The sequence below is a fragment of the Mus caroli genome, unplaced genomic scaffold, assembly GCF_978045245.1.
Source record: "Mus caroli unplaced genomic scaffold, Mus_caroli_1 scaffold_17, whole genome shotgun sequence".
NCBI lineage: Eukaryota > Metazoa > Chordata > Mammalia > Rodentia > Muridae > Mus > Mus caroli.
The window spans coordinates 415,306-442,804 of NW_028227272.1; the positions used below are offsets into that span (position 1 = coordinate 415,306).

The 27,499-nt window shown below is 45.2% G+C and overlaps 3 protein-coding genes across 11 annotated transcripts in view; 2 read left to right on the top strand and 1 right to left on the bottom strand.

The window, feature by feature from the left end:
- Naa60 (N-alpha-acetyltransferase 60, NatF catalytic subunit) overlaps window positions 1-9,864 on the top strand; it is a 22,118-nt gene extending 12,254 nt beyond the window's left edge. The window contains exons 3-7 of one of the 2 annotated variants that reach the window (XM_021185207.3): window positions 2,390-2,519; window positions 4,989-5,085; window positions 5,758-5,992; window positions 6,891-7,243; window positions 8,557-9,864. In XM_021185207.3, the coding sequence (XP_021040866.1) occupies window positions 2,390-2,519; window positions 4,989-5,085; window positions 5,758-5,992; window positions 6,891-7,047 (619 nt within the window). In that variant the 3' untranslated portion in view covers window positions 7,048-7,243; window positions 8,557-9,864. The remainder of the gene's footprint in view (window positions 1-2,389; window positions 2,520-4,988; window positions 5,086-5,757; window positions 5,993-6,890; window positions 7,244-8,556) is intronic. The other variant, XM_021185208.3, reaches the window with a different exon arrangement.
- Window positions 9,865-10,875: 1,011 nt separating this feature from the next.
- Window positions 10,876-13,852, bottom strand: CUNH16orf90 (chromosome unknown C16orf90 homolog). Of its 4 annotated transcripts, XM_021185212.3 has the most exons (4): window positions 13,536-13,754; window positions 13,079-13,218; window positions 11,919-12,272; window positions 10,876-11,377 (listed from the first exon to the last, which is right to left on the bottom strand). In XM_021185212.3, exons 2-4 carry the CDS (start codon window positions 13,095-13,097, stop codon window positions 11,220-11,222), a joined length of 531 nt encoding a protein of 176 aa, XP_021040871.1. In that variant the 5' UTR covers window positions 13,098-13,218; window positions 13,536-13,754; the 3' UTR covers window positions 10,876-11,219. The 4 variants fall into 4 exon arrangements, with proteins under 4 accessions (XP_021040871.1, XP_085688516.1, XP_021040873.1 ...); XM_085832390.1 differs by lacking the exons at window positions 13,079-13,218; window positions 13,536-13,754 and adding an exon at window positions 13,789-13,852; XM_021185214.3 differs by lacking the exon at window positions 13,079-13,218 and having other exon boundaries at window positions 13,536-13,764.
- The window catches only part of Ift38 (intraflagellar transport 38), a 34,359-nt gene continuing 19,915 nt past the window's right edge, over window positions 13,056-27,499 (top strand). For 3 of the 5 annotated variants that reach the window (XM_029470827.2, XM_021185205.3, XM_085832384.1), the window contains exons 1-6: window positions 13,760-14,249; window positions 16,588-16,699; window positions 18,781-18,865; window positions 20,858-21,037; window positions 23,472-23,567; window positions 24,954-25,037. In XM_029470827.2, coding sequence (XP_029326687.1) covers window positions 14,228-14,249; window positions 16,588-16,699; window positions 18,781-18,865; window positions 20,858-21,037; window positions 23,472-23,567; window positions 24,954-25,037 — 579 coding nt within the window. In that variant the 5' untranslated portion in view covers window positions 13,760-14,227. Of the gene's footprint in view, window positions 13,114-13,759; window positions 14,250-14,313; window positions 14,398-16,587; window positions 16,700-18,780; window positions 18,866-20,857; window positions 21,038-23,471; window positions 23,568-24,953; window positions 25,038-27,499 lie in introns of those variants that run through there. The other 2 variants (XM_029470828.2, XM_085832383.1) reach the window with 2 other exon arrangements.

A 27,499-nucleotide genomic window follows, 5' to 3' on the forward strand; every position in this document is an offset into this window, starting at 1 on the left:
AGTGAGTGCTATTAGATTAGATTAACAGTGAGCGCTATTAGATTAGATTAACAGTGAGTGCTATTAGATTAGATTAACAGTGAGCGCTGTTAGATTAGATTGACAGTGAGCGCTATTAGATTAGATTGACAGTGAGCGTTATTAGATTAGATTGACAGTGAGCACTATTAGATTAGATTGACAGTGAGCACTATTAGATTAGATTGACAGTGAGCGCTATTAGATTAGATTGACAGTGAGCGCTGTTAGATTAGATTAACAGTGAGCGCTGTTAGATTAGATTGACAGTGAGCACTATTAGATTAGATTGACAGTGAGCACTATTAGATTAGATTGACAGTGAGCACTATTAGATTAGATTAACAGTGAGCGCTATTAGATTAGATTGACAGTGAGTGGTATTAGATTAGATTAACAGTGAGCGCTGTTAGATTAGATTGACAGTGAGCACTATTAGATTAGATTGACAGTGAGCGCTATTAGATTAGATTGACAGTGAGCACTATTAGATTAGATTGACAGTGAGCGCTATTAGATTAGATTGACAGTGAGCACTATTAGATTAGATTAACAGTGAGCGCTATTAGATTAGATTGACAGTGAGCGCTGTTAGATTAGATTGACAGTGAGCGCTATTAGATTAGATTGACAGTGAGCACTATTAGATTAGATTGACAGTGAGCGCTATTAGATTAGATTAACAGTGAGCGCTATTAGATTAGATTGACAGTGAGCGCTATTAGATTAGATTAACAGTGAGCGCCATTAGATTAGATTAACAGTGAGCGCTATTAGATTAGATTGACAGTGAGCGCTGTTAGATTAGATTGACAGTGAGCGCTATTAGATTAGATTGACAGTGAGCGCTATTAGATTAGATTGACAGTGAGCACTATTAGATTAGATTGACAGTGAGCGCTATTAGATTAGATTGACAGTGAGCGCTATTAGATTAGATTGACAGTGAGTGGTATTAGATCTATTGTCAGACAAGACAGGACAGAGAAGTTTTTCATGGCTACCTATGCAGAAAATCAGGTTGGCTTTAGAGGAAAGGAATTCTTCTGGTTTCTGTGGTCCATACTGGAGTAGAAGAATTCTAGGTTCCATGTCTTACCTCAGAGGAGAGAGTGAGAAACACGAGGTAGGAGGTCTGAGAGATTTACCCCTAGACCTTCACTTTGGGTGGGGATCATTTATTACCCCCCAAATACTACCAAATAATTACTGTCAGTAGTTTTATTGGAGTGAATTATTAGTACCTGTGGGCTCCTCCATTTTTCCTTGCCTTATTTCTAGATTATTTTATGATAATGAAAAAACAGGTTTGGGGTTTTTTGTTTTGTTTGTGAGGAAATAGATACGAACTTTAAAGCCTCAAGGCTAAGCAAGGTGCTGTATTTAAGTCGTCGGTATTTCCTGAGTCCTCACCTCACACCTGTTGCTCCATGCCGGCAGAGAAGTAGGGGCACCCCCCACTCTGCATCCGTGTTGAAATATAAACTGTCACTTCTTAGGAATGTGGGATAACAGTGCTTATTATGTTTTATAAGATGAAACAAACTATCCAAGTTAGCAATCCTGGGCTGGAGAGAGAGTTCAGTGGTTAAGAGCACTGACCGCTCTTCCAGAGGTCCTGAGTTCAATTCCCAGCAACCACATGGTGGCTCACAGCCCTCTTCTGGAGTGTCTGAAGACAGCTACTGTGTGTGTGTGTGTGTGTGTATGTATTTCTTTAAAAAAAAAAAGTTAGCAAACCCACTACTAAAAAGTAATCCCAGGAAATAAGAGTGCAGCAAGCACAGAAACAAGGCTCTGCTGAGGGATGGCTTAAGGTTGTGTAGATCTACATTGAGTTAGAGGCCTGTACACCTCTCAGGTGTACACTTAGTCATGTGTCGTGTCCCCGCCCATGTCTAATAAAGTATTGTAAACCCTAGTCTACATATCCATGAACTTTGGCTCTTCCTTGAATCACCTTGCCTAGTCTTCAGGGCCAGAAAGACTCAAAGAGGACCATTTTCAGTAGTCATTTCTCTCCATCTACCATACAGGTCCTGGGTATTGAACTCAAGTTTTGAGGCTTGGCTGCAAACACCTGTACCTGCTGAACCATTTTACCAGCCCTCATAGAATTCCTCACAGACCACCTAAGTATTTACAGGTCACTAAGGGCTCTAAGGTCTCAGCTCACACTGAGGAACAGGCTGCCGTGTGCTATCCCTCCAGGAACTATTCTGTGGAGACGATTTCATTGGAGGGTTCCACCCTTTCACACATCTTTTACATAAAAAATTCCCACATGGGCAGGTAGCTTCTTTGAGATTGTAAGTGATAGGCCAGGTAGCCTGGGTCCCTCTGACTCACCTGAGTGTGCTCTCTCCCTCAGGTACCCAGACTCATGGTATCGTGATATCACATCTAACAAGAAGTTCTTCTCCCTTGCTGCAACCTACAGAGGTGCCATTGTGGGAATGATAGTAGCTGAAATAAAGAATAGGACCAAAATCCATAAAGAGGTATGTCTGTGCTCCAAAAGCTTGGCCTTTGTGATGGCTGAAAGGGATGTTGCAATGGGGTCGCATTGCCAGCTCTGGCCTCTGTTCTCAGCAGCTTGTGACCAGAGGAGTCAGGGTAGCAAGTCAAATAAATATGTCTGTATGTGGGGGTATATACTTACAAAAACCAAAGAGGATCCCCCTGGAGCTAGAATCGTAAGTGGTTGTAAGATGCCACTATTAAACTCATGTTGTCTGCAAGAGAATGCTCTTAACTGCTGAACTCTTTCTCCAGCCTGTATTATTGTTCATGGAATAATATAATGAATAAGACCACTAGTGGACCTAATAAAGATGAGCATTTTGAAGTAAGAACAAGCAGAAATGACATGTTGGGAATCTGCCCCATTGCTGTGTGACATGCAGATGCCTGTGGTTTGTGCTTTTGGCACTGTTACAAGAGCCCCAATAATGCTGTAATCTGTTGAGGAATATGCTAGGTTTTAGTTAGGGATTAGTGAAAATGTATTTTCTTTTTACTCAATTTTGTGGACTACTTAAAGACTTACCTACCTCAGAACCCTCAAGGATTTGAGCAACTACTAAGTGCAGACTGGAAGACTTTAAGTGCAGCTAAAAAGCTCTTTGTGGTTGATTACAGTGGGGTGTCTCCTGTTAATTTTGGTCGTAGCAATGGAACAGAATTTAGTTTACCACATTCAGGAACGGAACTCCTACCAACTAGCAAATGGTTTTGTTTGGCTTAAGGTTATTTTTGTTTCTTTTTCTTTTTCCCCTTCCTCCATCTTTCTCTTTGTTTGTTCCTTTCTAGACAGGGATTCATTAGTTAGCCTGAAACTCAGATCCACCTGCCTCTCCCTCTCAAGTGCTGGAATCCAAGATGTATGTCCTAAACCCAGCCTGCTGAGGTTGTTTCTTTAGAAGTGAAGGAAGGGAGTTTGGAGCAGCGCCCTGGTGGTAGAGTGCTTGTCTAATGTAAAGGAGGCCCTGAGTCCCATTCCCAGAGGGAGAGGAAGAAACATATCTATCTTCCTAAGATCCCAGACCACTGTGTGCACAAACTTTATATCTTAGCACATTGTTTTGGGGGGGGTAACAGATATTTTAGTTCTGATTTGGGGGGGGGGTTGTTTTTTCTTATCTAGCCCAGCCTCTTCCTGAGCCACTACCTCACAGAGTTCATTGCTAAGGCAGAGAGAGAGAGCATCCCTTGGATATTCCTTGTATTGATTCTGTTTTACCTGCCCATACCTTGTTTCTTCATGATCCCTCCCTGGGACTTTTTCCTAGTGATTGTCTTTTTCCACCATGCATACTGTCTGAGGGCCTCATGATTATGTTCTCTTTCCATAGACTTGGGGGCCCTTCCCTGTCTATCTTTTTGGCTACCATCAGCAGCCAGGGCTTCTGTTAACTAGAGAAGTAAATTTATCCCCTCCCCACATTTGCTTTGTCCAGGTTCACTGTAGTATTGAGTTCTAGGCAGGGAGCAAGGAGCAAGTCCTGGCCCAGCCCATGCCTAACATATAGGAGCTACTTGATAAATGAGAAACAGAAAAGCCAAGTTGCCCAGTGTCCTTTCTTAGAAGGAAAGCCTCACACATGCTACAGCTCTCTTATTCTTAAGAGGTGGGACTATCATGAGAAACTCATGGTCAGAGTCGGGACTTTCTCATGAGGCATTTTTGTCCATAACCAGATAGATTGGTGGAGCAGCATGCTATAGTATATCTCAGTGTGATGCTCTGCTCAGCATGTAGCAGAGCAGGGGAGAGCTGCCATCTAAATTGCTCTCTGTGCTCACCGGGACAGCATGGTTTCCTTTATAAACCTTTAAAGCTTTGCACCTGGTCTGGCAGGATGGTTCAGCAGTACAAACCAGACAGGCTGAGTTTAATTCCTAGCACCCACGTGGAGGAGGAAGAGAACCAACTTCCGTGGACGTCTTCTGAGCAATGATGCGCATGTGCCCTCTCCCCTGACTCACACAGCTTTCCACTAATCCGTCTCACAGCATGGTGGCTGTTACTGCTTGTTGACAGACTAGATGTGACCACTTTGGACAGTCATTTTTTTTGTTTGTTTGTTTTTTTGTTTCTCTCTTAGGGTGCTAGGATCAGACCGATGGCCTTATGTATGCCAGACATGTGCTCTACTGTTAAGCTACATCCCTGCTCCCAGCCATTGGCTTTTAGCCTATTGTAATGACTGGTTCTGCCATAAAGTCCCAGTCCACCATCTCTGAGATGTTCCTCATAGGTGCCCGCACTGTAGCAGCCTTCTGCCAACAGGGCCTGAACTTAATCGTTTGTGTGTGGTGGGGCTCTCCTTGCCTCTTTGTTATTCCCCTGCCCACCTTGTGGCTTCCCATCTCAGGATATGCAGAGTGGGCTTGTAGATATGCAGATGGAGTCTGTCTTGAGCCTGTGCACCCGAGTTGCCCTTATTTTCTCTTAACTTTCTCTTTAGGATGGAGATATTCTAGCCTCCAGCTTCTCTGTGGATACACAAGTTGCATACATCCTCAGTCTGGGAGTGGTGAAAGAGTTCAGGAAACACGGCATAGGTAAGAAGCAGAGAGTTCATGGTTTAAACCACCCCTCCCCTAGCCAGTTAACACCCTTGTAATCCAAGCCAGTCACTTCTTCTGAGGTCTTCATCTTAGAGGACCCTTAGTCTCTTCTTCCTTATCCCTATTTAGGGACAGATCCTGTCCTCCTGTCCTCCCAGTGTGTCTCCCTAGGACAATCTCAGGGAAGAATAGACCTCCCTTACCTCTCCTGTTGCCAGACATAGTCATGTGTATTGGCAAGATGTTCTCAGTTCAGAATAAGAAACATAAATGAAGTCATGGCACTCTGCAGCATTTATCAGACCCTTTGTTATCAAATTCCTATCTACTCTATAGAGCACACAGCAGGGAGTAGCAGTCCTCTTTTTTACCCAGGCCTGCCTTTCCCACACTCTCTGGGTTCTGGTTTACACTTTTTGCTGTTTGAAAGGTTGGCAAATGTCCACTGTGGACCCAGAGCTCCTCCAGGATACATCTGTGGCCCACAGTGGCATGCACTTCATAGACTCTGTGTAGCTAGGATCTTTTAGGGGCTTTAATAGTGGAAGGTAACCAGAGGTTGGTTACAGATCTGGGAGTGTAGCCCTCTAGACCTGCAGAAGCCATGGTTGCTTTTATGTTCTCTTAACTGCCCTGCTGTGGGAAACCTTCATCTCCTTTCCCCAGGTTCCCTTTTACTAGAAAGTTTAAAGGATCATATTTCAACTACCGCCCAGGACCACTGCAAAGCCATCTACCTGCACGTTCTCACCACCAACAATACAGCAATAAACTTCTATGAAAACAGAGACTTTAGGCAGCATCACTACCTGCCCTACTACTACTCCATTCGAGGGGTCCTCAAAGATGGCTTCACCTATGTCCTCTACATCAATGGCGGCCACCCTCCCTGGACCATTTTATATCCTTTACTGCTGGAAGGGATCAGGAGAAGGCTTTATGATTTCCTGGCTAGAGGGCTAGAGAAACTGTGGCCACCTTCAGGTGACAGTCAGTGGCTTAGCTTGCAGCATTGTTCCTTGATTAGCTCATAGTATGGGCAGGTTGAGTGTACCTGATTGGTTGCATACATTAGGAAAGCTGGCACTCCCTGGCAACTACAGCCCAGCAGGGAGGTTAAGTTTTAACTCTCTGGGCCCAGGATTAATTCATCCACTTAGTATGGAAAATACCCTGTTCTAGAGGTTAGCAGTAAACATAGGAGATACAAGCATTCCCCTGTGCAGCCTGTGATGCAGAGAAGGAAGGAAACAATGGCAGAGCAACACTTGAGTTCAGGCCTTGGAGTTGTTTTATCCAAGGTGTATCCACTCACCCCCAGTTCTCCCCGCTAATGATGCCCTTGTTTGGTGGGAAGGAAATCAGATGTTCCAACAGTCATAGGGCAAAATATACCACATGTGTGTGTATGTATAGAAATGATTCATTTTAGAGGAAAGTAAAATGGGAAATAGGTGATCCAAAACTCCATAGGCCTAGTTCACATGAAGTCAGGCACGAATGGTCAACCAGGGGTTAGCACTACTAAAACATCTTGTTGGGGTGGGCTCTGCCCCTCTGCAGAACTAGGAATACTTGTCTTGAAGATCCTACCCCTATTCTTTATTCATTTCCTTATGATGATTGTCCTATGTGGCTCCACTACACTAATTCCCAAATTAATGGTCTATTTAAAGAGCCTTTCCAGTATTCTCTAGGGTTTAATAGGCCCTTGGCTTCCAGTTGAATGCATTGTGCCATATGGGTACAATGGCAAGGCAGATGGGGGCACATGGAATATCTTCCTTGACAGAGCCCACAGACTACATCCAGCACCTGGGCTCAGCACTAGCCAACCTGAGCCCCTGCTCCATCCCACACAGGATCTACCGCCAGGCCCACAGCCTGCTCTGCAGCTTTCTGCCATGGTCCAGCATTTCCACCAAAAGTGGCATAGAGTACAGCCGTACCATGTAATGCCACTGGGGCAGCCTCCACCAGGCCTCTGTCCTCAGCACTTTGTGGAGCCTGTTTTCCTGTCTGTCTGACTTTTGCTGTCCTTTTCGAGGAGCTGGTGGCCACCTGCCGGCCCATCAGCCTGCCCCAGCTGCAGGCCCGGTGCTATGCTGGCTCAGGAGCAGAATATATACTGGTCATCAACAGGTAGGAACAGGTAGGACCTGGGGGTCTGATGCTTGCAGCAACAAGAAGTCTCTAGGCAGGGTACCCGTGAACAGTTCATAGGGGGTCCAGAAGCTTTTTGAAGAGCAAGGGACCAGAGATCTCAAACCACTTGCCAGAACTCCTTGGGCTTTGTGTGTTCATGTACATATGCATACACATGTGTACATTTGTGGAGCATAGAGTTCAACATTGTGTATTTTCTTCAGTTATTCCTTAATTTTGAGACAGGGTTTCTCTTTTTTGTTTTTCGAGACAGGATTTCTCTGTGTAGCCCTGGCTGTCCTGGAACTCACTTTGTAGACCAGGCTAGCCTCGAACTCGGAAATCCACCTGCCTCTGCCTCCTGAGTGCTGGGATTAAAGGCGTGCGCCACCACGCCCGGCATGAGACAGGGTTTCTCATGGAACTTGTAGCTCATTGATTTAACTGGACCAAGTAGTGAAGCCTCAGAGATCCTCTTGTCTCTGTCTCCCCAACTGCAAACCAGGTTTTTTGTACGGGTTCATTTTTGTATAGCAATCATTTTTCCAACCAAGCAATCTCTCCAGCCCGAGTGGCTTTTTTTTTTTTTTTTAATGTTTTTAAATATCTTGAGAATTTGAGGGCATTGGATCCTCTAGTACTAGAGGAGCAGGCAGTTGTGCCATGTATATGCAGAGAATTTGACCCATGTCTTTTGGAAAGAGCAACAAATGGTCGTAACCAGTGAGCCACCTCCCAAGGCCCTGAACAAAGTTGTTTCTTTCCTTTCTTGTTTTTTGTTAAAATGATGGATTTACACGATTCGAATATTGGAAAGTTACAGGAAGATCAAGTAACTCCTACTCGGGGCTCCAGTTACTCAGCTTCACTTTACAAGAGGCACCAAGTGATCTGTGGTCCATGTCTGCCACTCTGACACCAGTACTGTCACCAGTGCATCTCCATGTGGCATTCTCCAAAGTCCTGCATGGACTTTCCATGCTGACAACTTTTACAGGAAGATAAGATTCTGCTTTGATGCAACCATTTTGGTTGCTGAGAGCTGGGATCCCAGGCCGAGAGAACAGAGAATTGCAGATCTGGAAGAGACTTGATACACATTCTCTATCCACATAGAGGCTTGATACACATCCAGATGTGAATCTTGACAGTGTTTATATTTGTATAAAGTCCCAGGAGAGCTTGGTAGCTACTGATAAAACTGGGCTGGAGAAGACCTCATGTTTTGGTATACCCTGGCTCAGCTAAATCCCATAGGCCAGATAGTGAGGTAGGTAAGCATCCTGAAGTGCCTTCACATGCCTACTCTCTTCCCCTCAGGCTCTCCTTACCTGGAGTCCTTGCCCTGCCTCCATGCCCTGGCACCACCCAATGGCCTGGCAGGTGTGTCTACATTCACTGGGAAAGGGCTTGCCAGGCTTCTCTGCCTCCTGCTCCTTCAGCTCCTTCCTACAAGATGGACTGAATTTTGCTGAAAACGTGGACATTTTGACCCTGAAGACACAGGAACCTTAGAATAAAGAGGCACAGCAAGGAGAATGTCAGTTTTTGTTTAGGAATGCCCTAAAGAAGTGTAGATGGAAGCTGTCCTTACTCCTCCATGAAAGGCTGGAAACGGGGAAGAGAAAGAGGGGCTGGCCCTTCACAAGAATTTAAAGCTTCAGGAATCAGTCCTCTGCATAGACAGTTAGATGGACAGTTCCCTGTTCCCAGTGTTCTACTGCCCACTTCTTCTGTCCAGAAGGACCATTCTGCCTGTTGAATCCTGGCATGCTCCACATAGCAACCCACACTGGGAGCTGGGCCAAGGACAGGTAGCTGTTGGCTTCTGGATTCCTTCCATGCTTATCCTCTAGAAGCTGAAACTTCAAGGCCTGGGCTAATGCAGACAGGAGGCGGCTGAGCTCTGTGTTGGCATCTTTGCTACTGTGGACCCATGGGACCTGGCCTTGGGAGTAGAGGGCAACTGGTGCCTGTGGGCCTTCAGCCTCTGCGGCAGAAGGCTCTGTCAGTACCATGAATTGTGCTTGCAGCAGACATCTCAAGTTTCCAGCATCCCTTCCCTTGTGCCCTCAAGTGTTTGCTGTCACAGTCCTGCCCAGAATTGCTGCAGTATTACAGGAGCCCTTCAGGGTGTCCACAGCCCCTCACTGTGCCAGGCTGATGAAAAACAGCTTTATGGACAGGCCTCATTACTGAGTGCTTCCTCCTTCAGCATCCTCCCTCAGCATCTCCTGGCTCAGGGCTCTCAGGCTGTAGAGCCAGCCAAAGGCTGCCTGGCCTCAGAGGGGGAAGGGTCCCCACAAAGGAATAGCAAGGCAGTAAAGTATCCCCCTCCCTCAACAGAACTAGCCAGCAGGTAGCCAGTCCTGACTGGTTTTGGTTGTGTGCTGAGGCCCCAGCCCCGCATCCTCTCCCTTTTCAGTCTGTGCTGATCATGTGATTTTCATTTCTGCCCTGTGTAGTCAAGGAAGAGTCGTCCAGAAGGTTCTGACTTGGGCATTCATAAATCCACCTCAAAGGCCTCGACCTGTCTCCCTTTAGTCCCATAATTATTGCAGTGTCCAGCCCAGTGTTGAACAAATTGTAGCGTGTAGTCTCATTACAAATAAACAGACTTTCATTAGACTCATCCTGTCTCTAGTTGTTGGCTCCCATATCTGTGCTTTGCCCTTGTGGGCTCGGGCTGAGGGTTGGGGAGCTTGCTGCCATCCTCTTGATGGCTCAGCATGCAGGCAGCTGTCCTGCAGAGGCTGTGAACTTGAAGGCTTCCACTGCTGAAAGCAAGTTCACCGGCCTGTTTCTTTTTTTTTTTTTTTTTGGTTTTTCCAGACAGGGTTTCTCTGTATAGCCCTGGCTGTCATGGAACTCACTTTGTAGACCAGGCTGGCCTCGAACTCAGAAATCCGCCTGCCTCTGCCTCCCGAGTGCTGGGATTAAAGGTGTGTGCCACCACGCACGGCTTCACTGGCCTGTTTCTTACAGGTCCTTAGCAGCTGTCTGCCAGGTCATACCAGCACTGTCAGCTCTCAGCTTGGAGGTAGGACCTGGGCCATGTGGGCAACTTTATAGTTTTTTTCCAATTCTCCTGTCCTCCACCTGCATCATAGCTTAGACAAGGCTCCAAGGGTAATTAAGTCACATGGTCAGCAGAGGCCTTGGTCATGTTCACAACCTGTGTGGATGTTGATGTTATCTGGAGACAATTAATTTAGGTGGTCACAGCCTGGGAGAAGGCATTACTGGGAGGCAACAGAACATCACAACAAAGACTTGGTCCAAGTACCTGAAATCTAGTCCAGCTGAAAGAATACTTGTGCCAGTCCTGATGGGCTCCTGTGGGGCCATAGACTCATCTAAAACCTTTATGTGGACAGTGCGGGGTCCAGGCCAACACATCTGCATTGGTTGGTGTCCTGGTTCCTTCTTTAAACTAGACCCCCATTTCGTCCCTTTGGCCCGGAATGCCATGTCCTGTTTAGGCCTATTGAGACGCTGCTTGCCTGCCAGAGCTGTCACTTTCAGCAGCCTCTCATCCACAAAGCCTCCCCGGACCTGGCTCTGACTTTCCATGTAACCCCTGGAATGGATGCAGGACTATGTTGACTGGATTGGCTTAATGACAAACAGACAAGAAGGTGCAGGCCTTGGCTTTTACTGAGATTAGACCTGAGGACTCCTGGCCTCTCAGGAACCCGATTCTCTGCTCGGCCTGACCTCCCAGGTACAAGTGGCTGACCGGAGTTTGGGCAGGCTGCAAGGGCATGGACATTCCATTTCTTCTGTCCCTCTCATGGTTCTTCTTCCTTCCTCCCTCCCTCCTCATGCTTTCCCCAGACTAGCCCAGGTCTCGTGCTGGGCAACTCTGGGGGCCATCTCAATGGGGAGGACTGCCGCTGGGACGAACCCTTCCCCAGTAACCCTGGCCTCCTCCTCCTCGGCCATCCTTCCCCTATTGTTCCCCGGCCCTGGCACTTTGGCTCCTATGTCCTCTCCAAGGCCCCAGAGCGGGTTCTCTTGCACAAGGGACACATGGTCTCCTCCAAGGCTCTCCAGGACCTCTTGGGCCTGAGTCCCAAGCCCTCAGGGGGACCAGACTGGGAGGGGACACCCTTGGCTGGGTCCATGCTGGAACTGGAAGCTGAGGAAAAAGGAAAGAGAAGTCACTCAGAGGGGCCCAATCTAAAACATTACCTTGGGGTTCTCGGCCCTTACAACCTTCAAGGCAGTTGAAGGGCTTGGCACTACTTCCTTGAAAGAACTAGTGAGGGTGAGGAAAGGATGTCAGTGGGTCAAAGTTGAAATGTCATGAATCCTTCATTTGTAAAATGAAGGAACTGAGGCAAAGTTGTCCAAGGTCCATCAAAATAGAGAGGATAGGAACCCAGAACTCCTATCCCAGATTGTCTCCTCTGCTGTACACATCCCAACAGGCTTTTGCTGTGGTCCTGAGACTTCAAAGGACTTATTGTGTACATTGATGTTCTGAATCAATTGGGCAACGCGGATTAAAAAAAAAAATTAAACAAGATCTTGGCCCCTGGAGCATGACATTATTTTAGTGTGTCCTGGCCACTGCATCCTTTCCTAGTTCTTGGCAGAAGGCTAGGAAATGAAAAGGCCCATTTGAGTTCCCTTCAGTCTTTCTTTCATGTCTTCAGTCCTGCCTTAACAGAGCTTACCTGTATTTCCCAGGCTGTCCCTGGGCAGGTGGGCTTCCAGAAGGGCTGAGCAATGGCTGTTACCTGGACCCAGGGTCCCCTGTGGCAGGTCCAGGGGCCAGGGCGAGCCTTCAGGCCGTGTCAGGCTGCCCCCAGCCATGAGCCGGCCTAGCCAGTGGCTTCCACATTGGCCAGCAGGCTGCATGTGGCCTGGCAGGTAGAGAGCCAGGCTCCGGAGGTGTCGCAGTCGGAAGTTCTTGGGCTTGCTTCCCTGGGCACTGGGGCCCTGCTGCTGCTGGGCCCCCAACCCTCCCTCATAGATGTTGGGTGGTGTGTCAGGGTGGCTGGGGCGTCCTGGGGCCCAGCTCACTGCATCTGCAAGAGAGAGAGAGAGCAGGAGGGTGATGGCCAATGGGACCAGCATCTGGGGGAAATGCAAGTACCAACTCATACGTAGCTTCTACTCCCTGGCTATCCAGCCTCAGTTCCTGTCTATTCCCACTACTCCGCTGCTCCCCTAACAGAGGCGCCCAAGCAGCCCAAGACTTTGGCACTGAGATCCCGTTGAGCACTTCAAGCTCGTTTTGTGCTCTCTACTCTTTAAAAGAGTATGCTGGCACCAGTGTGTATAAGCACAGTTGGTACAAGAGGACATGCCTGGCCCAGTCATATAGCCTAGATCAGGAGTTACTCCCTTCCCAAGCATGCATATCCCTGGGCTCTCCCCGGTAGCTTTGGGCCCAGGTTGGGACAATGTGGCATCTCTGCTGCTGCTCCTCCCTGCAGCCAGGCACCTTCTCTTATTCGAAGCTCAGAGAATGCACAGACCAAGGCTTCCATGGAGGGCCAGTATGGTGGGGGAGGAGTGGCCAGGCCTTCTGTGCAGTAGGGCCTGCTCTCCCCTGTCTAGGGGGTGGATCTGCAGGTCTCCCATAGCAACTGGTCCTTATGATGTCACAGAAAAAACTAGTCTTCCTGGACCCCCTAGTTTAGGAGAGGATGGTATCATGTCAGGGGCAAGGAGGGAGGAGGGCAAGGGAAGAGATCAGAAACCTAGGGTAAATTTGCTGATGTTAGATTCAGAGCAAGCCACATAAGACAAATTGGCTTTGGTATGCTGGAAAGTCATTCGCTAGGCTTCCTCATCTGTGGCAGGGAGACCGAGGATTTGGAGAACAAACCTGTAGAGATCTGAATCATGCTGAGATGGTTCTGGGTAACACTTGTCTAATTATCCATTTTCTCATAGGTTGTTAAGCAATATGTAGATAATGCCAATTTTTTTTCCTGTGCATTCTGATAAACTGGAACAATTATTCTGCTGGTAGAAATATAAAACTACAGGTTCTTTAGAATCTTAACTCCACCGCAACTCTTTATGTTTCATTATAGAAAATTTAGTTCTAGGTTTTACATCTAGGTGTATGAACCATTGTTTTTGTACATAGATACTAATTTGCTATGGATTGCTCATTGTTTCGAAACCATTTGTTGCAAAGACTGTTCAAATGCATTGTCCCCCATGTTAGACTAGCCACGAATGTATGGCCCTACCCCACATACTTTTCTCCTTAAGTATCTACTCTTGCTCTGTACCACCGTGTTCTAGCCAAGGGCACCTTTACTTCATGCGCCTACCCATTTTCCTTCCTCGTCGCCCACCCTTCCTGGCTCAGCTCAGCTCTCCTCTCTCCAGCCCTGCTTTTGTCGCGGTTGTCCTCGACTCGTAGCAGTCACCAAGGAGAGTTCTCTGTAGAGCCTGTGCTGACCCCGACACCCGAGGCGTGGTACACCAGCACTACCTCGCTCCACAGTTTCCAGGGCAACCTCTGGCGCACGAGTCTGGGCGCCAATTTCCGGCTTGTCGGGAATACTGACTAGCTGTGCGTGCACAAAAGCCTTCCGGGTACAGGTCTCGAATTCTGCCCAGGGTAGGGTATCTTCGTTCCTGTCATTCTGTGGATACTTTTATGCGGCTTCGACTGCGGGGTTTAGCTATGCTTTTACAAATACAAAGGAGACTCGGTCACAAAAGGTTATAATGCGCTCTATATATCAGTGAGGCAATGAGAGTTCCAACGGGACCGGAGCCAAAAGCGCTCTCTGAAAGACTATGACGTTGCGCAGCTCGCAAGGTGCTTGGCGCCACCTGCTGGTCTGTGTCCTGCGCTTGCGCTCACCACGCCTCTTCGCTTCCTGTCCTGTTTGGCCTGGTCCGCACGCTGTCCAAGGCCTCTGAGTGTTGCCATAGAGACCGGAGAGCGCTGGGCCTGCGAACTCTGCAGAGACGAGCAGCGGCGCCCCAGTGGACACTTGGGGACCAGAGCGCCATGTCTTTCCGCGACCTCCGCAGTAAGGCTGCACCCGGCTTTCCCGTAGGCTTCCCAGGATCTCGAGACTCCTCTGCTGGACCCCTGCCAGAGCCGTGGGCCCAGGCGGGCCGGTGGTCCCTGGGCCAGCCAGGGGCTGACAGAACTTTACAGCACCTTTGGAAAGTTCGGTCCGTCACTGGCCACGTGTAGCTAGAACACTGGGAATGTGTCTCGAGCCGCTGAAGAACTAAATGTTTAATTTTACCTCATTTTATCTCTGGTTGTCACGGCCACATTTGCAGCCGCATTAGAAAGGTCTTGGGGAAATGGAGACGAGTTCTGCATTTAGTTTGTAGAAAGAACCAGTAAAGCTGAGGAAGTGGCCGGATGAATGAATGGCTAGTGCTGCTAGGTTGTTTTGTTCATTTTTGAGGGTTTGTTTTGTTTGTTTGTATGTTACAATCAGTCATATGCTGTTCTCTATGTGGGCAATATTTCATTTACTCCTAGCAGGTTTTGTGCCCTGGTTTAGAGATGAAACAGGCAGCAAGAGGTCAAAGTAATTGAACGAGTGGCTTTAGAGTTTGAATCCAGCTTGCCTGAACGCCAAATACTGAGCAGAGAACTTGGCTAGAGAGTGGGGAAGCGGAGTACTCTTATTCGTTATACTCTCTGGGGGAAGCATCCTTTTTGTGGCAGGCAATTATTTTTCACTCTTATTGTTCCTAGTTTTAACTGCAAGTTAAGTAGTATAGCTACCCCTGGTTCATACAGCTAGAGTGATGGGACTGTGTGACCTAAAAATCTTACTTCACTTACAGAAGAGTAGCAGCTATTAGGGTCGTGTTGTCTGGGGTTTGACGGTATTTGAAACAGTGTAATTATGACTGTCCCACATAGTTTTTGATGAGGCTAGCACTTTACTGGGATCATTGAATAGTGATCATTGTACTGGAAAGAATATTTAAAAGGAGTATTTCAGAATTTATACTGGTTTATAATTTTTTTTTACCTTAAATAAATGCTGTATAGTGTGTAATCTATGAGAGTGTCACCATTTATAACAGTGGAGAACTTGATAGCTACTACTGAGCTAAAAGGAGTGTTTAGGCAAAACCTGACTCCTTTCATAGAGGTATAAGGGAAAGCTGCAATATAAGGGATATATATATATATATATATATATATATATAATATATATATGGGATATGTGAGAAAGAGAGAGGAAAGAAATAAGGGAAGGATGCTTCCTATCTTTCTACCATCTCTCTCTTTGTGACCTAGCACAGTCTGCCTGCCCTGCTTTGTTGCCCAGGTAGATTGTTTGGAATGCTGAATGTATATTTTGAATACCCGTAAGCATGAGTAGACATTATATAGCCAGGAACCATGGTCAAGATCTCAGCATATTGTAAGAACTCAGAAATGTTGGTTGTTTTCTTGCTTTCTTGCTCTCTTTTACTTGTTTTTCTTTTTTTTTTTTTTTTTGGTTTTTCGAGACAGGGTTTCTCTGTATAGCCCTGGCTGACCTGGAACTCACTTTGTAGACCAGGCTGGCCTCGAACTCAGAAATCCACCTGCCTCTGCCTCCCGAGTGCTAGGATTAAAGGCGTGCGCCACCACGCCCGGCATTTACTTGTTTTTCAAGACAAGGTTTTTTCCTGTCTTGAACAACAGCCCTGGATGACCTGGAACTTGTTTTATAGACCAGGTTAGCATCAGGTTCACAGAGGTCCGTCTGCCTCTGCCTATGAGCACTGGGATTAAAGGTGTGCAGCACCACGCCAGGCTTGGTTGCTCATCTGTAAGCCTCGCTTTCTTCATTGTTTTCTCCTTTCTTTCAAGCAGTGTGGCTTTGTTTTAGTTGCTCCCAACTTAAAATATTACTGTTTACTAATCTTTTTTTACAGTAAATCTAAATACTGCAGATAGTTCAACCAGTCTCTTAAATTTTCTCTGACTATAAAGTAATTGATCTTTAAAATTTATGTCATGAAAATCATATATGGTCACTGGAGGAAAAAAAAAACCAATGAATAATCTTGTTCTGACAACGTGTTTTTCTCATGTTTTATGAGGCTAGGTAGTTTTTATTTGGATAGCAAAGAGGCAGCTACCAGAGAGAAATTAAAGCCCCAGCTAAGACCTAAACCCCATTTCTCCAAAGAAAATCTACTATCGTTGAACTTGGGTGTTTTTCAGGTGATGGATTAGATATTGTTTCAAATCTCCCCTTTCCTTTCCTGATTCTAGAATTGATGAATTCAGCACCTGGAGTTGAGAAGACCTGATAAGAAAGGAAAGCATTAGATTAACTATTTTCCAAAAGGAGATGCTATTTGACAAGGACTGACTGAACTGTGTTTTATATTACACAGATTTCACCGAGATGATGAGAGCCTTGGGGTACCCGCGCCATATTTCTATGGAGAATTTCCGTACACCCAACTTTGGGCTTGTCTCTGAAGTGCTTCTGTGGCTTGTGAAAAGGTTAGAATGCATTTTATTCACACCTCAGTGTGGATAGTTGGTTTCATTCAGTAGCTAACTGGAACTTGTAATGCAAAGGAAGACTACAGTGAGGTTTGCATAGGATGGACTTAGCTGTAACTTGTAAAGAGCTGCCAGGCACGATGGTGCAGGTAGATGTCTGTTAGTTCAAGGTCAGTCTGGCCTACATAACAAGTTCCAGGAAAGCCAGGGCTACGTAGTGAGAGACCCTGTCTCTTTCATTTTTAAGAGATGAAAGAAATCACGAGAGTTTAAAGAACGTTGAGGCCGGGCGTGGTGGCGCACGCCTTTAATCCCAGCACTCGGGAGGCAGAGGCAGGCGGATTTCTGAGTTCGAGGCCAGCCTGGTCTACAAAGTGAGTGCCAGGACAGCCAGGGCTACACAGAGAAACCCTGTCTCGAAAAACCAAAAAAAAAAAAAAAAAAAAAAGAACGTTGAGGAGGTGACTGTTGTCATTAGAGTGTTGATACAGCCTCCACTTCAACCCCTCACACAGAATCTCAGGGGCCTGCTTGCACACTCAGGATATACTGTATTAGATGTATTATAAATATGGCTGGAAAACTGGCTCGGAGGTTAAGAGCGTGTACTGCTCTGGCAGAGCACTGGACCTCATTGGGCACTGGTAGTCACGCATACATCCTTACACACAGACCCACACACATACACATAAAGTAAACTAAAAATCCGAAACAAGACATAATAGAGATTTTTCATTGTGTTGAAAGCCTTGTATTAGGATTGGCAACCTTTTGGGTTAAGAACCAGATAGTAAATATTGTATGAGTTGCTACACTTAAAATTCAGCCTACATGAGATATCTGTTGAATATTCTTCAGTTACAGGCAGTTGGGAGCCATCTGATATTGATGCTAGGAACTGAACACAGGTCCTCTAGAACAATATATGCTCTTAAACCAGTGAGCTGCCTCTCCAGCCCATTTTCTTTGCTTTTAAAGTGTAAAAACTATTTTTATCTTTCAGACTGTACAAAACAAGGGTAAGAGTCTCAGTCTTCTGAGCCTTGGCGAATTGTTAGTAAATCCAAGTAATTTCAACAACTCCGCCACTCCTTAAAGTGAATTATTTAGCCCTCATGTCTATCTTGGGCCAAGGACTATCAGCTTGAGTCACGGTCTTGGTTATTTTCACAAAAGCTAAACACCTGAGCTAGATTTAGTTTGTGACCTGGGTCCCATACTTGGTTTGTTTACACTTTACTATTCCTTTGCGGGTGTTCATATGCACACATGTGGAGATCAGAGGACAGTATTGAGTTGATTCTCTCCTTCTATCTTTACACAGGTTCTGGGGATTGAACTCAGGTTTCCAGACTTATAGAGCAAGCCCCTTTACCCACTAGGCATGTGTGTATACACATACATGTATGGATTAATGTTAGCTACAGCATACACGTGAAGGTTCAAGGACAGCTTGTAGTTGGTTCTCCTCTTGCACTCTGTAAGTCCAGGATTCACTCTGAATCCTGAGTGCCAGGCCTGGTAGGCGACCCATTCACCCACTGAGCCACCCTGTGCTCCAAGACACTGAATCTCAGGTATGGGTTGGAATTTGCTCCCTGGGTATTTTGTTTGCTTTTGAAGTTCCTGCTTCATCATATTTCCTTGGATGGAGCCTGGAGAAACTCACCTTAGCAACAGTCAATCATCCACTTTCTCTTTTTTTTTTTTTTTTTTTTTGGTTTTTCGAGACAGGGTTTCTCTGTGTAGCCCTGGCTGTCCTGGCACTCACTTTGTAGACCAGGCTGGCCTCGAACTCAGAAATCCGCCTGCCTCTGCCTCCCGAGTGCTGGGATTAAAGGCGTGCGCCACCACGCCCAGCTTCCACTTTCTCTTTAATGGATCCTTTTTTTTTTTTTTTTTTTGCTTTTGTTTATTTGTTTGGGCAGGGTTTCACTATTTAGACTAGGCTGCCCTGGAACTCACCAAGATCTGCCTGCCTCTGTTTCCTGAGTGCTGAGAGCATAGTTATGCACCACCACACCTGAATTCAAGGGACTTTCTGTGGGACTGGCTCATGCGTGTTCTCTTTCTAATAGGTATGAGCCGCAGACTGACATCCCTTCTGACATTGAGACTGAACAAGACAGAGTTTTCTTCATTAAGGCAATTGCCCAGTTCATGGTTAGTTCACAGTTATTTTACGGCACCAACACATAAATTAGAAAAAGATGACTCCTGGTTGGGACTGTTAGAATTGTTATTTTTCTAAAACCACTTGAGGCTTCTCTGGAACTGTGTTACCAAAGTGTTTATTTGGTTTTTGACTCATTACATGTATAGTTTAATTTGTTTATTTTTGGATAAGTAATAAAACACACGTACTGCGAGCAGGCTCTTTCGGAGTCCCTCAACCCTCAGGAAAAATCAGGGTCCCGGTACTCAGGTGGGCAAGGAGTCAGCAAGTGACAAACAGATACGGACACCAGAGAGTGTTGGATCTGAATGTAATTTCTCAAAGCAAGTATCAGACTTACATTACAGAAGCAAATAAGGAAATTAGGTGACATATCAGATAAGGTACATTTCGGTTACCTGATGCATAATGACTCTTTATACAAAACAGAAAAATGCATACATAAAGACTGGCAGGAACCAGGCAATGAGACAAAGTCAGCCCTATCTAAGGTCAGCTTATTCTTAGAAGCCAGGTGTGAGGTCTTTATGTTCCAGGGGCAAGGGCTTTCAAGCCCAAGCCATAGTTCTCATTATTTATTGTTTAACCCACCACCAGCCAGCTCTTAGTAAATACCTAACTATGCTATTCTTCTGGGCTAGTGGAAGTATGTACTAGGGAGGGTTCCACTCTTGCTAACTTTTTCATGAATAATGCAATACTCTAGTTCTTCCTAAACCACAGCCCAATCTTCCTAAACCGCTGTAAACTCCTGCATATGGGAGTGACTCAGCTGTCATTCAAAGTGTTTGAGGAGCCCACCAACTTTCCTCTATTAGGTGATGTAGTCTGTCATATATGACTATAATAAGAATTCTAAACTTACTTTGTTAAACTTGCCCTGAAATTTCTAACTCTATGTAGTATATAGTAATGCCTGATTTCTTTCACTCTCTCTCTTTCAATACTGGAGGCATTTCATCTGAATAAGTAGCATTCTTATGAAATTCCAAGCTCAGGGTTGGAATCAAAGACTGCCTAGGTAGGACATTGGAACACTGGTAAAGGCCAGGAAGCAATGTTCAGTCTAACTAGCTATTTGTCAAATCATTCCTTGGGGGCACCTATAATAAAACAATACTGAAGGAAAGCACCCAGAACCCTTCACCAACTATTGCAAGGACAAATCTGAAACACATCTGTGTTATGGGACACCAAAGACTCCAGGAGACCAGTTTCCATGAAAGTTTTTGCCTCAGAACTGCAGCCAAACTTTTGGACTTGTCACGCATACTCCACTGGGGTGGGTGTGCCATACACACACACACACACACACACACACACACACACACACACACACACTCCCTTTTACACATGTTGTGTAGCATCTAGCTATCTTAATGATATATCTTGGAGAACTTCTCAAATGCATATAGAATTTCCTCTTACACTTGAGTTAATATTGTTTACATAAGTTTCACACAATTGTGTTATTTACATAGGTATTTAGGTATTTTATAACTTTTGTTATTTGAAATAATGCTGAAATGAATAGCCTATGGTTTTCATTTTGTATGTGAGTCTATGCTTAAAGTAGTTCTTAGAACTGGAATTATTGGGTCAAAGATGCATGCATCTGTAGTTTCGGGGTCTTTTCCCAGGTTGCTCTTTATCACAGTATGAGACACTTACAATGTGTTTTATCCTGTCTTGAAAAAGCAAAAACAAAAAAACCCAACTCAGTAAGAATTGTATCACAGTTGCTGGCAGAGACATTCTCAAATTCCCTGCATGGGATTTGTACTATAGTATAGCTATAGTATAAATATCCTGCTTCAGGGTATGCTTCAGATTCCAGTACTTAGAAGGATAAGACAGGAGAACCGAGAGCTTGAATCCAGCCTGAACAGCTGCATAGTTAGTGTCAGGCCAGCCTGAGTGACGTAGTAAGACCCTGTCTGAAGAAAGAAAGCAAAGCAAAACTTTCTGTCTCAAAACAGGCCACAAAGGCACATATAAAACTCAATACCAAGAAGCTCTATCAAGCTGACGGGTATGCAGTGAAAGAGCTGCTGAAGATCACATCTGTTCTCTATAATGCAATGAAGACCAAAGGGATGGAGGGCTCCAATGTAGGCGAGGAAGACATCAGCAAATTCAAGTTTGATCTCGGCTCCAAGGTAAAGATGATGAAGTCTGTGGCTAGCAGATGTCTGTGTCTCAAATGTGGCAATAGAAGATGTCTAACCTGCAGCACTCTGTCTTTCCTTGCTGCTGGCTGACTGAGGATGGTTCTTCAGTCTGTTGTAACAGTTTTGTTCTCACTAGTGTTGGGATGAAAGCAAGTCACAAGAAAACCAATTGGTTTACAGCCTAATTTTATCATATTATGTTCAGGCACTGAGGATACAGGTATAAACACAGGACAGAAATCCTGAGTTCCTGCTGCTTAATTGGAGGAATCAGAATGTGAACAACAGTGGCAGAGGTGTGGAAGATGTGATGCAGTCAGTGTCCTAGGGACCAGCAGAGCAGTGTAGGAATGGAGCACACTGAGGGTCGGGGCTGTTATCATAATCAGGGCCATCAGGGGCTTCAGGTATACATGACTTCTTAGCAGAAGTGAGAGGGAAGGGACAGGCCATTAGGCCATGAGGTGAGAGTCGGGACTGGTCCCAAGATAACTGTGTTTTGTTCATTTGAGAAAAGCAGAGGAAGCTAGAGGGTAAATTCAGTAAATCCTCTGGCCTCAGAAAAGAAAGCCTTACTCTGGGGTAGAAAATGGAGTTTTCAGCAGAGTGAGTTCCAGAACAGCCAGCACCATACAGAGAAACCCTGTATTGAAAAACAAACAAACAAAAGAATGGAGAATTTCCCAGTTAGTTTGTTACGGTAGAAAAGGTATCATCAGGGCCTTCTCAGATATTGCCATAAAATGGTCTCAGCAGAAGCAACTGAAGAGGTTCTCAGCCTAAGGCTCTGATGCAGAACTGAGGAATGAAAAGATCCCAGGTAAGAACACACATTAACCTGGTGCCGGGACAGCTCTTTTCTCTCAGGACCCAGAGAAAGCATCGTGATTATTATGCTTGCCTGAGAGACACATACAGGAGCCAGAGAATCTTATAAGTTGAGATTTAGACATTGTTAAAAGTTAATTTATGTGTGTAGGCACTCAGTGTCACAGTGGCCAAGAAGGTCAGAGGCCATTGTGGGAATTGGTTTCCACCGTGTAGGACCTCGTCCAGTTTCAGTTGTATTTCGATGGCATATTTTATGGGTTTGGTTATGATTGAGGAAGGTGAGACATGAGATCCTCAAGTTGTGTTGCCAGACTTGATTAATGGTGTGCAAGGGCTGCATCTGGTCATATTTTTCAGAAGCCACTGCCTAAAGTGGCTAGCATAATCAAGGAAGTAGGCTCTAATATTATTTAAATTTTAAGTAATCTAAAGATAAAAATAGCCACCATGGCTAGTAAAATATTTGTTCTGCATCCCATTGCAGATATTGTAAAGTTTTTGGATGTTCAAGTGGAGATGCCTAGGAAGAGTCTGTCTGTGGTACTAAGGCTGAGGTAGAAGGAATCAGCATGCAGGGGGTTAAAGCCACGGGTGAGAAGAAAAGAGTCTGCTAGAGGCTGAACTGTGGCCTATACCACTGTGGAGACGTGGAAACGGAGGTGAATCTGAGAGAGAAATGGGAGTACTTGCTGCCAGGCAGGCAGGCAAAGCATATAGAAATGGAGAGTGGTACCATGGCCCTTAAGAGGAGAAGCTATAACTGTAACAGGGCCACAGAATGGGCAGAGAGAGGAAGGGAAGGAGGGAGGGATAATCTGCTGAGAATTAAGAAGATAAGTTGTTGCTGGTAGGTTGAAAGTAAAGAGATAAGGTAGTGTTACTTCAAGAGGAGAGGGAGCAAGGATGCCTATGTCTGTTTGGGCTCCTTGGGGATTTAGCATTGAAGGAAGAAGGGGATGGGCACAGCCTAAGAAAGTCTGAATCATCATCAGAGCTGTCAGCACAGCCTGTGGGAGCCAGGAGAGTCTCAGTGCTTGGTGGGATTGCTCTCCCTGAGCTTCATAGAAGGTCTTTGGAGGAAAGTCTAAGGTACTGGCCGTGAGATGCATGGCCTTCAGGTTGTCCCTGTGGTCATTCTACTAGTTTAAATAGGAAGCATTTCAGCCGGGCGTGGTGGCGCACGCCTTTAATCCCAGCACTCGGGAGGCAGAGGCAGGCGGATTTCTGAGTTCGAGGCCAGCCTGGTCTACAGAGTGAGTTCCAGGACTACACAGAAAAACCCTGTCTCGAAAAACCAAAAAAAAAAAAAAAAAGGTGGGGGGGAAGCATTTCACCTTTCTTTTGTTCATACTTCTAGTTGTGAATTCAGTTTAGCGTTACAGTTGGGTTTCTGAGAGAGCCGGTGTCCTGGATTTGGTCCCATTTACGTGTTGTTAGTTTCCCACATTGGTGTCCAGGAGCTCTATCCTACATCAGTAAGAAGGGCTGCTGAAGCGTGCTCCATAGTTACATGCCTGCCTGGAGCCTAGCAGGGTGGCAGCTGAGTGCCTGTGGAAAAATGTGGGTTCTGTATGTGGAATTTTCTGTCCAGATTGCAGATTTGAAAGCAGCCAGACAACTTGCTTCTGAAATCACTGCCAAAGGAGCTTCTCTGTATGACTTGCTGGGCAAAGAGGTTGAGCTGAGGGTAAGTAGTATTCCATTTAGGAATGAAAAGTCTCTCTTACTTCTTGCCCTGTACGTCTTCCAGCTTAGACTCATTCCTGATTGAGTGGAGTAATATGTGGGAAACTGGTAGAGGGCATGAATCCTCTTCTGATCCTAGTGGGCATTGCCCACTGGTGTTAGTTGTTTTTAATTAAAAATACTTTTCATACAATATATTTTAATCCTTTTCTTTCCCTTCCTCCAGCTTCTCCCAGATTCCTCCTCCCTTACATTCCCAACTCCATGGTTTTTTCTCTCTCTTAAAAACAATCAAAAGAAAAGGCATGGAGTCCATTTTGTGTTGGCGAGCCACTCGTGAGCATGAGCTTGCCAGGAGTGTGACTAATGCTTTGGGTGTCATGCCATGAAGAAAACTGAGTTTCCTTCTCTAGCAGCTATCACTTGCAAATGGCTCCTTGGTTAAGAGTAGGGCTTTGCATCTGTGCTGGTTAATATCATTAACTTCTAGGTCAGGATTGGCAAATATACGGTGGGCCTGAGGCTGTGACTTTCTTCCTGGCCTCTTCTCTGCATTGCTTTCAATAGTGTATCTCTCAGTTCATAGCTTCCAGAACTCACTGCCACCCCCCCCCCCCCCGACTTACCCAGACATCTTTAGCCAGCTGTCATGTTAATGTCACTGATATGGAATATGATCTAGGCATTAGGAATTTCAAAGTTTTCCCAGATGACTATAACATAAATGTTTGTGACCAACTTCCAGGTAGTTGGAAGATGATGTTGCACTATCCATGTAATTCCTAACTTCCATTCTACTCCAGGGACAAGCAGAAACACAAGGCTTGGTTATAGGGTCTGTGGACACACACAGACAGCAGACTGACCTGTGTTTAGTGGTCATGTGGGTCACCCAGGGAATTTAGGAGTAAAATTAAATTATTAGCTATTGGATATTAATGGATATTAATTTAAGGTTTGCCAGGAGCACATGGGGCCCCGAGGTGAAATGAAAACTTGAAGTCTCAGGAGAGGCTAGGTAGGCATTGAAGAACATTTATAGAAGATGTTCTGCACAGAAATATTCTCCATTGTAAATGTTGCTTTTTAATTTCTAATGGTATCAGTGATTGAATTGCAGGCATCGCACATTCTGAGCCATAGTCTCTACCACTGAGTTAAACTTTGGAGAATTAGTGTGACATATATAGCACATACTTTGAGGGAACATCACTGGGCATGAAGGTGAACATCTACAATCCCAGCAGTCTTGGGGAGTCTGAGGATGGGGGACGGCTACAATTTCAAGCACATGGTAGGAAACAACCAGGTTCTTAAGGGAAAAATTGGCGACTAATAGAAATTAAAAACTAAACTCAAAGTGTATAAGTGATTTTATTTCTTCTAGGAACTGAGGACAGAAGCCATTGCTAGACCTCTAGAGATCAATGAGACTGAAAAGGTGATGAGGATTGCAATCAAAGACCTTTTGGTAAGATTGTATTGCTTCTATTCGTTGTGTTTAATACCTAGGACTCAAATATGTGATTTTCTGTGTGCACTAGACAGAGTAAGGGGGGCAGAAACAAAGGAGTACTTCAGAAAACTTAGAGGATAGTTTAGGACTACTACTTTTCCCCTCCTAGGTAAAAGCTGTTTCTCAAGTTATTAAACATTCACCAGTTTTTGCCAGGCAGTGATTGCACATGCCTTTGATCCCAGGACTCAGGAGGCCGAGACAGGTGGATCTCTGAATTCAAGGACAGCCTGGCCTACAAAGTCAGTTCCAGGACAGCAAGGGCTACACAGAGATACTTTCTCAAAACAACCCCACTCCCACCCCCAAAAATTCACCAGTTTTAAAGTAATGTAGCCATTCTTATTTTGATATTTTGGTGAGTATTATCCTATTTTGTTTAGCCAATTCCTCACTACTGGGCATTTAAATAATTCCAGGCTTTCTTTTTGTCTCTGTATAGAGAAGGGTTTAGAACTCAGAACCTTGTACATGCTAGACAGGTACTTTACCACTGAGCTACACCCCAACCCTTAATTCTAAGCTGCCCTGTAACAGGTAGGACAGTGGCCATCTTTTCCCACTCCCCCACTGTCGGCTAAGTTTTGTTTATTCATGTATGTCCACATGTACATAACTCCACCATGCTTTCTTAAGCAGAGCCAGGGCACCCAGGAAAAATAGCTCAGTCCAGAACTGGTTAGGTAGTACAGCCTCTTACTGTACTAAGAGGAACAAAGGTGTTTAAAGGTCACCAGAGGTCTGTAGGAGAGACATGTGCCAACTTGATGGGCTTCCCCTGACCAAACCAGGGACTGTTTACACATCAAAATAAATGAATTACAATAGTTGATTTTTATAGTATAGATCAATGAAATAGCAAACAATCACCTCTCAAATGAAAAAAATTCATCAAGGACATTACCAATACGATACTTATTACAAGGAGCAAGAGGGCAAGTAGAGTTCTAGCATCACCCCTCAATCAAGGGAGGGACTAAAGTGTCATTATTAAATAATTTAAATTATGACAGCTCATAGGATGAAGTCTTTCTGTGGTATTCCTGCCAGAGATGCATAATCTTAATCAATCAGACAATCTAGAAGCAGTCTATCAATTAGCTAGCTGACACTTAACAAAACATGAGGTCACGCAACACAAGGAGAGCTGGAGAGCACCCAGAACCATGACGGCTGCCTGCTGCTCCTGCCAGCTACAGAAGTGTCCCCAGGACACACAGAGAGACAGCAATGACCCTGAGAATACATAAGAGTGGCCACATACTATGCTTCTGCCTGGTTGTAGGCTTCCTGTTTCCTGTGTAACAGGAAACACAAAAAAAGGAAGGTGACTGGACTTCACCACAGTCCCCGCTCACCTAGTTCAGGGCAAGTACTTTGTATTATATTCTGTCTGTTCTGTAATTGTAGGATGGCTTCTAAATTTAAAAGTGTGTAAATAGCCATATTTTATGCACACCAATATTCTAACTGAATCAAGTGAACATGACCAAATACAGTTTGAACACTGAATGTTAAAAGCTGATCCTCCCGAAGGGACACAGTTAGTTTCTTGATGGACAGCTCCTGTGAACTCTTCATTGTCAAAAAATATTCACCTCCGATGCTTCATAATTCTGAAAGCAAAAGCAAAATGATGGCATGGGCTCTAGAGGAGCTGCAGAGCACAGGTCCGTTATTTCAGAAGCTGGAGGTCCTCATCTATGCATTGATCTTGCTTCCTTAAGGGATACGGAAAAGACTTTTTGCTTTTTTGGGGTTTTGGTTTTTGGTTTTTCGAGACAGGGTTTCTCTGTATCGCCCTGGCTGTCATGGAACTCACTTTGTAGACCAGGCTGGCCTCGAACTCAGAAATCCGCCTGCCTCTGCCTCCCCGAGTGCTGGGATTAAAGGCGTGCGCCACCACACCCGGCTTACAGAAAAGACTTTAATGTCAGATAATTCCCTAAGCTATTGTGTGACTTAATCAGAAAGTATTCATTGTCAGCAAGGGTTATTGATTAAGGGTACTGGAGATGGCTTCATAGTTAGGAGCACATTCTGCTCTTCCAGAGACCTAAGCTTGGTTCCCAGCACCCATTAGCTAGGTCACAACCTTCTGAAACTCCAATTCCAGGGTATCTGATGCTCTGTTCTGGCCTCCATGGGCACTGCACACATGTGTATGGACTTATACTTGTACAATGTACATCATTTTTTTTTTAATCCAAAAAAAAAAAAAAGTTGTTGAGCAAGGACGGACCACCTTCCTGCTGGAATGAGTTTGCACTTGCATTAGAATTTGTAATGCATTTGCAATCAATGAATATATACATTTCGTTTTAAAGATTTTTATGTGTGTTTGCTTGTGCCACTTGGGTTTGTTGTTGTTGTTGCTGTTGCTGTTGTTGTTTTGTTGTTTTCTTTTTAAGCTAGCA

Coding starts and splice junctions, on each gene's coding strand:
- CUNH16orf90 (XM_085832390.1), bottom strand. CDS start 13,852: ATGACAGGAACGAAGATACCCTACCCTGGGCAGAATTCGAGACCTGTA. Junction 12,273..13,788: donor TGTACCCGGAAGGCTTTTGT/GCACGCACAGCT, acceptor TCTCTCTTGCAG/ATGCAGTGAGCTGGGCCCCA. Junction 11,378..11,918: donor GGACAGCCTGGGAAATACAG/GTAAGCTCTGTT, acceptor CTTTTTCCTCAG/CTTCCAGTTCCAGCATGGAC.